Source organism: Elephantulus edwardii, unplaced genomic scaffold (assembly GCF_000299155.1).
Source record: "Elephantulus edwardii isolate Elephantulus edwardi_28Jun2011 unplaced genomic scaffold, EleEdw1.0 scaffold00161, whole genome shotgun sequence".
NCBI lineage: Eukaryota > Metazoa > Chordata > Mammalia > Macroscelidea > Macroscelididae > Elephantulus > Elephantulus edwardii.
Genome location: NW_006399911.1, coordinates 2,570,795 through 2,582,829, shown reverse-complemented (window position 1 = coordinate 2,582,829; position 12,035 = coordinate 2,570,795). Strand labels below are relative to the sequence as shown.

At 49.4% G+C, this 12,035-nt stretch overlaps 2 protein-coding genes across 4 annotated transcripts in view; one reads left to right on the top strand and one right to left on the bottom strand.

The window, feature by feature from the left end:
* Window positions 1-196, top strand: part of NOS3 (nitric oxide synthase 3 (endothelial cell)) — an 18,245-nt gene extending 18,049 nt beyond the window's left edge. For 2 of the 3 annotated variants that reach the window (XM_006895159.1, XM_006895158.1), the window contains exon 26: window positions 35-196. In XM_006895159.1, coding sequence (XP_006895221.1) covers window positions 35-196 — 162 coding nt within the window. Of the gene's footprint in view, window positions 1-16 lie in introns of all 3 variants that reach the window. The other variant, XM_006895157.1, reaches the window with a different exon arrangement.
* A 1,313-nt stretch (window positions 197-1,509) lies between these two features.
* On the bottom strand, window positions 1,510-9,462 carry ATG9B (autophagy related 9B). Its single transcript, XM_006895156.1, has 13 exons — window positions 8,928-9,462; window positions 8,776-8,819; window positions 8,542-8,606; window positions 8,162-8,323; window positions 7,044-7,185; window positions 4,079-4,833; window positions 3,829-3,982; window positions 3,506-3,685; window positions 2,759-2,995; window positions 2,298-2,431; window positions 2,022-2,118; window positions 1,723-1,849; window positions 1,510-1,637 (listed from the first exon to the last, which is right to left on the bottom strand). The coding sequence occupies exons 1-13, from the start codon at window positions 9,460-9,462 to the stop codon at window positions 1,510-1,512; spliced, it is 2,760 nt and encodes a 919-aa protein (XP_006895218.1).
* Window positions 9,463-12,035: the final 2,573 nt, after the last annotated feature.

Sequence of the window (12,035 nt, the reverse complement as noted above, 5' to 3'; positions counted from 1 at the left end):
AATGGTTCAGAGGCAGGGCTTTCCTTCCCTGCAGGATCAGCAACGTTACCACGAGGACATTTTTGGGCTTACTCTGCGCACCCAGGAGGTGACAAGCCGCATTCGCACCCAGAGCTTTTCTTTGCAGGAGCGACAGCTGCGGGGCACAGTGCCTTGGGCATTCGACCCTCCTGGCACAGACACCCCTAGCCCTTGAGAGCCATTTTGCTTTCTACTGTAATTCCCAGGAGAGTTCAGCCATTGGTCCATCCTCTTTCCCTCCTTCCCTGAATTGTTTGCCCACATCTGTCCAGAGTCTAGAGAATCAACCTTATTCCTGGGAATAAGCAAAATGTCTGTATCTTTAGGTCTGTTTCCCTACCAGGGGTTGGACTAAACCTGGAAGGCCCCTCCCAGCAATAATATTTCAGGATCTATTACCTCTTACTCTCCTTACCTTACCTGTAAAGCCTCATCTTTACATCATTTAAATATTTATTATTTAAAGATTGACCATAAGAGATTATGCCAGGTGTAAGCGCACCCTTACTATCCACGATTACTATCTATTGAAGACTTAGCAGTCAAATAAAATTACTGAATGGAAAGCTTCGTCTTAATTTGAAACACTCTCATGAAGATGTGGGGTGGCAGTTTCTTGACAGGCTTCAACCCCTATTTTCTAGGGCATGAATTTGCCCACTCTATGTTGCCCCAATTCGCTACAGAACACAGCTCCCTTGCTCTCACTTGAGGATAAAGAAAATAGGTACAATCCTTGTCTGCCTGAAGTGAGAGAGCCAGAATAGTCACACGGATGTGCACACAACTGGAAGCAACCTTTACTGTTGATTTCATACAGGATTAAGTACTCCACCCACTCTTACATCACTGCTGGAGTGCAAAACATCAGCCCTCTTGCGTCATTCACTCATAGTCTCCACCCTCACCTCCCTCTCACAAGTCCTTGGGGACCTGAAGGGGAAGCACAAGGCCTTGCTTTGTTGTTTCTCTGAAATTGGTTTGGCCTTCACCTTGACCTCAGCCTGCCCTCCCCTTTGAGAATACTTTAACTTGTAGGGGAGGGGTCTCCACCCTTCACTTCCCTCCCCCTAGTATGGGGATTATCTCTAAAACTTGTTTGCAAATGCCCTTGACATCTCCTCTCCTACTCTTCATGGTTCTCTGAAGCGAGGTCCTCTTCGACCCACAGGTCCTGCATCCCTGGGGTCTGTAGTCTGGTGGGAGAGGATAGTTCTGAAAAGGGACTAGTGTGTCCTTTCAATCCACTCCAATTTCCTGTGGCTACAGAAGTTAGGAGCCTGCGAAAGGAGAAAGCTCTTGACAAGCAGTCTGGTGGGTCTGGATTCCACAGAATGTGATCCTCATCACCCCAAATTCCTCCTACCATTCTCATCCCTCTGAGCCTGGCTCCTCCCCATTTCCCACTCATTTCTTTCTCCCTCCTCAATTATTTCATTCTCACCGTCTCCAGCCCAAATCAGACCATACTGACCCTGAGGTAGTTTCTCAGTCAGTAGCAGGGGCCTGCCCAGACTCCTGCTGGGTCTCTGTGGTCTCCTGAAACCCTGCGGGGAACAGGTTCTGTGCCCTCTGTGTTCTCCACTGCTGTCTGGGGCTAGAGGCAGGGCTGGAGCCTGGTAGAAAAGCCATCAGTTGTGCATTACCCCTGATGCCCAGGGCCCACTTAGCATCTGCTCCCGACACCCCTAAGCACCTCACCATCACTTGACCAGGATGGTTTCTCCTCATCAGGCGAGAGTGGATGTGAAGGACTAGACCAAGGTCTTGACAATGAAGAGGCTGAAGCCTCTCCCCACAGTTCCTGCTGCTGCTGCTGCTGATGTAGCTAAATGGCAGGAAAGAGGAATGAGCCTTGAGGACTCCCAGACTCCCTGGATAGGTGCAGAAGGTTTTAACCTTCTTCTGCTAGCTCCTGTCAGACGCTATTCTCCCCTCCCCAGTCTATGTAGTTCACCTGCTTCCTCCTCCAACTTCTTTTTCTGTACCCTTCGACTCACCTGGTGCAGGTAGATGGCATGAAGACTCATCTCAGTAGAAGCAAGCTCTGGGAACTGGGCCAGTTTCTGGCCTCCATTGCTTCCTGGAGACACACAGCTGGAGCAGAGGGTACAGCAGAAGGTCAAAAAGACAACACCTGACACACTACTGAACCTCATGGGGAGTGCCAAATTTGACCTCCCCTTCCCAATGCCCCCACTGTGTTCTACCTCTTCCTACCGGAGGACCAGCCCCACTACTTGCACTGTCTTGCATCTCTGGTCACCACCTGTTACCTTGGATCCTGAGCAATCCTGGATATGGATGCCAGGAGGCTGGCTGTGGCTGCAGCAGGGCTGGGGGATGTGGGGCTCAGATCTCTTGGAGGAACGAGAGGGTGCACCAGGAGATTGGCCAGGTAGGCCTCTGGCTGGGAGCAAAAGAAGAGCAGAATAGGGAGTCAGAAGAGAGGACAGAAAGGGAGATCTAAAGCCAGGGAGAGCTCTGGGAGCTTAGTGTTAAGCAGTGGTGTTTCCAACCCAAAGGTACATTATTTGAATCCACCAGTTGCTCTGTGGGGAAAAGATGGGCAGCCTCCTGTGTGACTAACTACCTCAGATAACCTGCTGGAAAGTCAACTATGGGTCAGCACATCACCACAACAAAGAAAGCAGGAGAGAGAAGATGGGCCAGTGTACAAAACTACAAAATGTGAGGCAAAAGGGAATACTGAGGGAGAGGGCCGCCTGGGACTCACCAGAGGCAAGCTGGAGTCACTAAGCAGCCCAGGGGTCGGGGGGCTTCGGACGGAGGTAGCGCCCCAAGTGGCTGCATCTTGTTGAACTCGGTCCCAAAGATGCCCGAGGAACTTAGAGCTATGCCCTGGGGGGCGCCATTGTGGATGAGCCAGGGAGAATCTCATTAAGGAGAGCTCGGTCTTTCCATCCTCTGCACGCTGAGCCAGGGAGGCTTCTGTCTGATCTGCTGAAAGCCACTGAGAACAAGAACAACACTTTATTGCTATAGCGGGAACCTCAAGGGACAGGCTGGGGCAGGGGACCAACATTACTCAAGAAACTGAGGTTAAGAGGGAACTAACTCAAGTTCATCCAAAAGTACAGCAGCATGGCAGGCCTGGGTCGGCTCCCAGCACAAGAATACAGGCCAGGCTCCAAGGACGCACACCCAGGCGCCCAAGGCTGACCCTAGCGGCCTTGGTAGGATAGCCTCTTTACTCCAGTCCACCCACTCACCAGCCATTTCTCTGCCACTGGTGGTTATAAACTCCGTTCCAGGAACCCTAAAGAATGCCCTACTTACATCATTTCATTTAATCCAACAGCCCGAGGTATTAACTTGTACCAGTAACTTCACTTTACAGATGAGAAGGAGGAGGGAGAAAAGGTTCGGGCAAGTGGAGGAACTTGCTCAAGGTCATACATAGATGGCAAGTGAGGATAACGGAACCTGAAAGAAACACTGTATCTCGAAAGAGAGCTCTAACCTGAGGGTGGCCATGGCGCTTCACGTCCATAAGAGCAAAGGAGCAGATGTCCCCAACCCCGGCCACATCCACAGTGAAGTGATGGAAAAAGTCAATAATCTCCAGAGCACGAGGGCGAAGCCAGAAGAAAAGAAACAGCGGGGTGAGAAGAGGGGAAAGGAGCTCCTCTAACAGGGAGACCTGGTGAAGGAGAGAAGGGAAAAGGCAAAAAAGGGAGGTGCTGACGAGCGCACACCGGCAAGCGCCCCAGTCACATCCTTTAGACCCCGGGCAGCCTTGTGCCCAGGGGAAGCCCCTGTTGAGCCCTCTCTGCCGCTTCTCACCGCCCGGTACTGAAGCAGCTGCGCCATCTGCCGGTAAGCGCTAGTTTTGCCGGCGGGGCCGGGCTCCTCTGGGAGGTAATGCATGTGCGCCAAGGCGGCCTGGAGGAGCTGGGGCGCGGAGCGACCCTGGAATTTCTCATCCGGAAGGAAAGACCTGGGGGCAGGTGAAGAGGTCACGGTTAGGAGGACATGCATAGGGAAACGTGGGTTTGGGAGAAACTGGACTCCTCGGCATCCGTCCCCTTCACACCTAGCCACGGTCGCCGTGACACCGAGCGCGGTCATGGCGGTAAGCACGTGCTGCACCGCGAGCACGTCCTCGTCGTAGATGGTGAACACAAGCAGCGCGGCCAAGAGCGCGCCCGCGTAGAAGACGACCTGGCGCGCCAGCAGGGCGAGCAGGGGCGCGGGCGGCGCGGCGGCGCGCAGGAAGGAGGTGGCAGGGCGGTAGGCGCGCGCCAAGCGCGCCCGCAGTTCGTGCGGCAACTCGTTAAAGTGGCGCAGCTGCAGGCGCGCCAGGCGGGACCAGCCGCGGACCCCCAGCGCGCCCGGCTCGCGCCGCAGCAGTTCCGTATGGCTGTAAAAGGCGTGCAGCACCTGCCAGGCCAGCACCAGGGGGCTCAGTGCCAGGTTGGCGGCTGCTAGCAGAAACGCGGTGCGGCCCAGGCGCGCGGCCAGGGCGCCCCGCTGTTCGCTACGCTTGTAGGCGTCGGGCAGCTCCCAGCCGCCGCGGAAGAGGGAGAAGGGGCCGCGGAAGAGGAGCAGGTCGATGTTGAGGGCCAGGCCGCGGCTAAGAAAGGCCACGCTCCTTCCGCAGGGCAGTGGGCAGCAGGCGGGCAGCAAGCCCTTGTTGGCCAGGGCCACCAGGTAGTTGGTGTAGCGCAGGATGCGGTGGTGGACATCCAGCTCCGTCAGCGGCCGAGGCTGCACGCACAGTCCACCACTCCTCTGCAGTGCTAGCAGGCGGGATTGCACCTCCGCCCAAGGCATGGAGCTCAGTTCCTCCTAAGGAGGGGCAAGTAGTGAGCCCCAGAGATGCCCAAGTTCAACATTCCGCAAAGGGCCACAAACAGCATCATGACCAAAGACACACTCTGCATCTCCTCCACCCCTTGCTTTCTACAGTCTGTTTCATTCATGACTGAAACCTGCCACCTTTTTCTCTTCTCTTAATTTCCTCCCTCAATCCTGTGACAAGGCGCTTGCTACTTCCTTTTATCTTTTTTTTAATTGTAGCCACTCACAGGGTCATTACTCATGGGATTATTGCTAACACCTCACTGTAACACTTCATGTGTATCACCTAGCTTTTCAATTGCATTGTGAGATCCTTGACAACAAGTTTTTATCACCTCTCTCAGTCAACATATAGAAGATATAGAATGGTTGGCAACTAATGGGAACATGTCTCTTACACATTTTTCATATACATGCCATGTCTTGTCCGGAATTCATCACCACTGTTTGCCTCAACCAGCTTGCTGTCCTATTGAAAACCCTTTTGCATTCCATCACCAAATTAACCTTCACGAGGCTATGAAAGGTCATTAGATGATGCAAGCCTCACATTAGCCTCATTTCAGCCATCTTCCCCTTCCAGGTTAGACAAATCCTTCTGCAGTGCATTCTAGTGTATGCCTGTCCCCTGGAAGGAAGGGCAGGGGATAAAGAGAAGGATCTAGTCTCACCTCCTCTCCACTTCTACCTGTTTTGGGATCCTTGACTCAAGAAAGTCTCTAGAACCCCTGCCTTTTGCTACACAGAAAGCTGAACAGAAGATTCTAGGCTTCTAAGGGAGAACAAGGGAAGCTTGCTGCAGAAGGCAGCCTTTAAACTACACTTTAAATACAAGATAGGGAGCTCTGGTGGCCTAGTGGCAAGAAGTTGCGCTGCAATCCCACAACAAGGGAAAAAAACAGACAAATATGTAGGGAAATTATCCAGATAAGGGGGAAAGGCAAAACATCGTCAGAGGACAATGAAGAGGCCAACACCATGGCTTACTGTAATAGGAGGTAAGACTAGAAGGGTCATTTTATAAAGATTCTTGGATGCCAGACTCAGGGTTTGAACTTGACCCCAGGGTCTCCAAGTGGAGAGTTAAGAGGCCCTGGGTCAGAGGGCTGAGCAGAGTGCTGGCAGATGTTCTGTGCAGGGTGTATACTTCCAGAAAGAATGTTCAGCTGTAGGCTAATGCATTTATAGCCTCTTTGCTGCCCACTGGTGCTCACTAATTTTCCCTGCCTTCCTGTAGCAGGGCTTAGAATACTCTCCTTGATCTTCTCCTTTATGCCAAACTAGAAAACCAGCTGATCTCCTTTCCACTAAACATTGTTTTTACCAAAAACATGTAACTATAAATAAACTTATATGACCTATCTAAAAAAAAATTAAGGGAGCTCTGGTGTCGCGAAAGAGAGGAAGACCCTCAACCAGATGAATTGACAAAATGATTATAGCAATGGACTCAAATATGTCAGAGCTTATGAGGATGACACAAGATAGGACAGGTTTCAGATCTGTTGTTCAGAGGGTAGCTATGAATTGTACTCGAGTCAACAGCACCTAACAACAAAAACTGGCCAAGTGGTATGAAGCTGTGCTGCAATCCCAAAGTCACGTGGTTTGAATCCACCAGTTTATCTGCAAATGACAATTTCCTCCTGTGCAATGTATTACCTCTGAAAACCCAATAGAAGGTGAGCTATAAGTCTGTTCCAACTTGACAGCACAAAACAACAACAAAGAAGTTAAGCTTCACTAGAGTTATTATTAGGTGCTATCAAGCAACTCATAGCAATCCTATGAATAACTGATCTGAACCTGAACACTATTCTGCATCAGCATCCTGATCTCTCTGATATGTCTGAGCCCATTGTTAAGTCACTGTATCACAGTGACTGTAAGGGTCTTATTGGGGGTCTTCATCTTTCTCTAACCTTTCACCTTCCAAGCATGATGTCCTTTTCTCAAGGACTGGCCTCCTGACAACATGCCCAAAGTATGTGAGACAAAGTTTCACCATCCTGGCCTCTGGAGTAAGAACTACGTTTTATAAGTGGTGCTACTAGCATGCATCTGGACCTTGAGTAGGTGTCAACAAAGCTCTTCCCTTTCCACTAACTCTCCAATTGGCCTGTCTGTCCAGCTCCTTCCCCTAACCTCTGCCACCATGTCATGGCAGCATGACACACAGACACGCCCACCTAGCTCACCGGGCAGATGTGCAAGGCTTCCTTGTAAAACACCTGGATGTCCCAGAAGCTGAAAAGGTTGTAGACTGAGCGAAGCAGCTGGAACAGCCAGAAGCCTGCAGCCAGGACCAAAAGAAAGACCAGCAGGGAACTGGAGTGGATCCTGTATGGGGAAAAGTGGTAGGGATCTGGTGTGACAGACAGCAGAAGGGAAAAGTGGGAGTCTGGAGCGGAGGCAGCAGGTTTAGGGAATAATGGGAAATGAGCCATAGACCTAGACCGGAGCTTCTCAAATATGTGGTCCAGGGATCCCTGGATCTCTGTGAGACCCTCTGGAGTCTGAAAAGGCAAAATTGTATTCATATTACACTAAGATATTCTATGCATTTTTCATTATCAGTCTCCAGTTTTCCAGAAGCTTCATGACTTTGAAGATACCACACTAGCAGGCAATGAAATGTATGCTTATGCATTTTTAAGTTTTAAAGTGTTCCTTGGCTTTAGTATTTAGTCGAGTAAATATCAGGAGCCTTGATGACGAAATGGTTAAGTGGTTGACTACTGACCAAAAGGGAACTCTGATGGGCTAGTAAGTCACTGTGCTGCCAACCCAAAGGTATATGGTTCGAATCCACCAGTTGCTTCACAGAAGAAAGATGGACAATCTCCTCCTGTGTGATGTACAACCTCTGAAAACCCACTAGAGGGTCACCTATGAGTCAGTTTCAACTCAGCAACAACAAACCAAAAGGTCAGCAGTTCAAACCTATGAGCAGCTCTGAGAAAGAAGACTTGATGATCTGCTACCACACAGATGACACTCTAATAATATGTAAATTATAATCCCACGCAGGGGAACCCCCACAGGTTGTAGGTTTCCCACATTGGAGAAACCTCATGTGGCAGTTCTATTGTCATATAGGGTCACTGTGAGCCAAAATTGCCTTGATACCACACAACAACAAACCCAGGGGAAATAGAAATAGATATTACCCTCATAAACAAAAGCTCAGCAGAGTTCTCAATCAATTTTAAGTCTAAAAGAGTCCTGAGATGAAAAAGATTGAGTATCCTCTGATCTGGACCAGGGAACAAAGGGGGGGATCTTGTTTGTCCTCCTCCCCAAGGCTGTCACTCACCTCTCAGCACACTGCTTGGAGGACAGGATGGCATCTGACAGAGTCACTTTGCTATGCTGCAGCCCCGATCTGGTCTGGTTATTTGGTTGGTTGGCAAAGAGAACGTTGTAGTCCACGCATCGAAGAAGGAAGGTTGTAAAGGTGACAATGAAAATGAATTGTCTAGGGGATGCAGGGAGGAGGCAGTGATGAGGACTGAAGGCCAGGCAAGTTTCTGCCTCCAGTCCTAAACAAGTCTATGATTTGCTCCCCACTGGCCTACCTCCTAGGCCACTTGGAAAATCAGGCAGGATAGAAGCACATTCTAGCAAGGAAGCAAGATAATAGAAAGCCCCTGGGGCACAGAAAGCTGAGTTCAGATTTTTGGATAAGCATCTCACCCCAGCTGGAAGACATCCTCCAGCAGGATACAGGCAAAGCCATTCCGCTGATGATAGCTGTAGATGTGTCAGGTTCATTAAGGAATAAAACCAGAGGCAAAATGGGCCTTTCCTGAGGGCACCACCCCCTCACTGCCCCAGCAAATCTGAACCCACACTTATCCCCTGAATCGCCCTGCCAACAGTGAAGTCAGCCCCAAACAAGCTTCTGCCAGTCTTGGGCCCAAAGGATATCTTGGTGAAGAAGCTGTCCAGATTTTGGATGTGATGCCAAGAGCCTGGGCACAGAGAGGAGAGCACTGACATGAGGCACCCTCACCCCAGTGAGCAGTGTTCTTCTCCCCTCCACTGGTTGCCTGAGCAGAGGTATATTCCCATTCACTCACCCCGGAGTCCTTCAGGCACATGGAGCAGGGGTTGCTGCTCCTCCCCATGGAGAGGTGAATCTTGGGACCCATCAGGGTCACAGTCCTCCAACCTTTCATAATCCTGCTCAGGGATCAGAGGGCCTATCCGAAGCCCAGGAGGATCCTGGGGGCATCGGCGTGAAGGATTGGGAGTCACCGAGGCCAGGGGTGGAAGAGAGTGGGATCCCCAGGAGGGGGAAGAAGAGGCAGGCAACGTAGCTGGCTGTGCCCGCTTCGGGGTGGAGAAGGCACTGTGGCAAGGCTGAGCAACCCCTGACCCCTGTGGTGCTGGGCAGGGGGCACTCAAGGCCAGTGGGAGAGATGAAGAGGGGGAGCTTCTTGTATGAGGGGCAGGGGACAGAGAGAAGATGGAAATCCTCCCTCCTCCAGATCCCCAACATACAGAAGGAGGAGGTGGTGGCGGTGTGGGAAGGAGAGGCACTGATCTGGGCCCCAGGTCTCCCCACCGTCCCAACCGCCCCCTGGTCCCCCCCCACCCCGTTCCGCTCACCATTAAGCTGGTAACTTCCCTCGAAAGATTGAAAGGATGGGAGCTGTTCCTGTCTCCACAGAGGTCTGGGCACTTCAGACAGCAGGGAAGGTAATGACAACAACAACACTAGATGACTCAGTGAGGGCAGGCCCTAGGAGTCCACTCACACACCTTCCTGGGTCACCTGCTACCAAGCCAGCCCTTCCCAACTAGGTAGGTCTGCCTCTTTAAAGGGTGCCTGGATGGGACAACTTTTTAAGAGACTAGGATTTGCACTTTGAGACAGTCTGTGCCTTCACCTTCAGACCCTGAGAGAATAATATAGGAGAGATAAGGGAGCAAAGACTAAATAACAAAGGAGGAAAGAAAAAAAAATCCTATAAAAAAATTATAGAACAGGATCAAAATTAAAAAAAAAAATCTTCCTCCTCCCTACTATGCAGACAAGTTGAGGGGAATAGAGCTAGTGAAGAAAAGGATAGGAACTATCTTGGATTTGAGCAGTGGTTATTGACCTTGAAGAGGAGGTTTCAATGCATTTTCTGCCTTTCTTATTGAACCCTGATGATCCCTTCTTCAGCCCTGACCAGTTTCTGGGGGTCCCTGAGAAGGATAATTTGGTTACCCAGGGATGAACTGAGCTGAGTTCCTTGTTGCCTTTTCAACAAAGGGGAGGTAGCTCGGCCAGCTGGTCTGGTGGCTTGCCCAACGCCATTCTTGAGGCCCTGAATCATCAAGCTTCCTATTGAAGCCCATTCCTGAGGTGCTGACTCAGTCACCCAGGTTCCAGAGCCTCTAGGGCTTAAGCCCAAGGCCTGACCATGCATGGGTACTTCCGGGGTTGGCCGGAGTGGAGAAGATGGAGTTGCCTGCTCATAAAACCCAGGGTGGAACTACTTTTCGCTTTCTGTGCCTCCTTCCCAGCACCTCAAGATTTGATAGGTTTGGTACTGAGCTTAGTAGAGCTACTAGAATTTTAAATCTTTGCTGTAGATAAAAAATGACAGCCTTTAGTGTGGATTGTGTCTCAATATCAAAAAGACAAAAATCCTCACCACTGGACCAATCAGCAACATCATGATAGATGGAGAAAGAATTGAAATTGTCCACAATTTCATCTTACTTTCATCCACAATCAACACTCTTGGTACCAACAGTCAGGAGATCAGGAGATGTACTGCATTGGGAGCTCTGATGACATAGATGTAAAAGGCTTCACTTCAATCCCAGTCAGCACACAGTTTTAATTCACACACGCTTCTCAGCAGAAGGATGGACAATCTCCTCTTGTGCTATTTTCTGCCTCTCAAAACCTACTGGAGGTCAACTATGGGTGGGTTCCAGCTCAACAGCATAGAACAGCAACATCGTATTGGGAAAGTCTGCTCTCAGGGAGCTCTCCAAATTACTGAGAAGCAATATCAGTTTGAAGGTTTACCTGATTCAGGCCATGGTCTTTTCAATCACTTGCTTTTGCATCTGAGAGCTGGATAATGAATAAGGATGACAGAAGAAGAATCAATGTTTGAGTTGTGGTTGCTTGAGAAGAGTACTGAATACCCATGAACTTCACAGATATGGCTTAGGAAAAATGCAGCCAGACTGCTCATTGGTGACTAGGCTGGTGAAGTTTCATCTCACATATTTTGGCCATGTTTCTAGGAAAGGCTATTCCTTAGAAAGGGGCATCATGCATGGAAAGGTGGAGGGGTCAGTAAGAGAGGAAGACCTTCAACCTGATGGATTGACAGAGTGGCTGAAGCAATGTCCTCAAATATGTAGAGATGCTGAGGATGGCACAGGATAGGACAGGGTCTGTTATTCATAGAATTGCTATGAGTAGTACTCGATGGCACCTAACAACAACAATAACAGTACTGAGCTAGAGCAGAGCAGATAAAAAGACTCACCTCTTCCAGAGTAGGAATTTTAATATTCAGAATGGAATCCCATGTTGTAGAGAGGCTAGAAATTGTTCATGATCTTCCTGAGTCACATATTTAGACATGTGGGAGTTTTCTGTGCTCTTCCAACTAACTCACTTTGCTATTCCACCATATAGATCCTTCTTCATACACCCTGAGCTCCTCCATCCAATCTCAAACCAGTCCTGTCAGTTTTCTAATCAGGTCCACCACAGATTCATAGTACAACGAATTTTTCACTGCCAGGCATTTTGGGAAAGTAAATGAATGAGTCAGAATCATTAGCCCAAAGAAAAAGTCACAGTCTGTGGAGGAAGCAGATATGCAAACGCATAATTATACAGAAAAATAAGCACGAAAATACCAAGGACTGTCAAAAGAACAAACATATCTCCGTAGAAGAAAGGATGGTGATTTAATCTAATATACTTTAGGCATGTTATCAGTTGAGACCAGTCGCTGGAAAACGGCATCATGCTTGGTGGTCAGGAAATAGATGGGCCAATATCTCTCATGAATATTGATGCAAAAATCCTAAATAAAATACTGGCAAATAGAATCCAACGATACATAAAAAAAAATAATCCACCATGACCAAGTGGGATTCATAACAGGTATGCAAGGATGGTTCAACATAAGGAAAACAATCAATGTAATTCATCACATCAA

Coding starts and splice junctions, on each gene's coding strand:
- ATG9B (XM_006895156.1), bottom strand. CDS start 9,462: ATGGTGAGCGGAACGGGGTGGGGGGGGACCAGGGGGCGGTTGGGACGG. Junction 3,983..4,078: donor GTCACGGCGACCGTGGCTAG/GTGTGAAGGGGA, acceptor ACCTGCCCCCAG/GTCTTTCCTTCCGGATGAGA. Junction 3,686..3,828: donor AGCTGCTTCAGTACCGGGCG/GTGAGAAGCGGC, acceptor CTCCTTCACCAG/GTCTCCCTGTTAGAGGAGCT.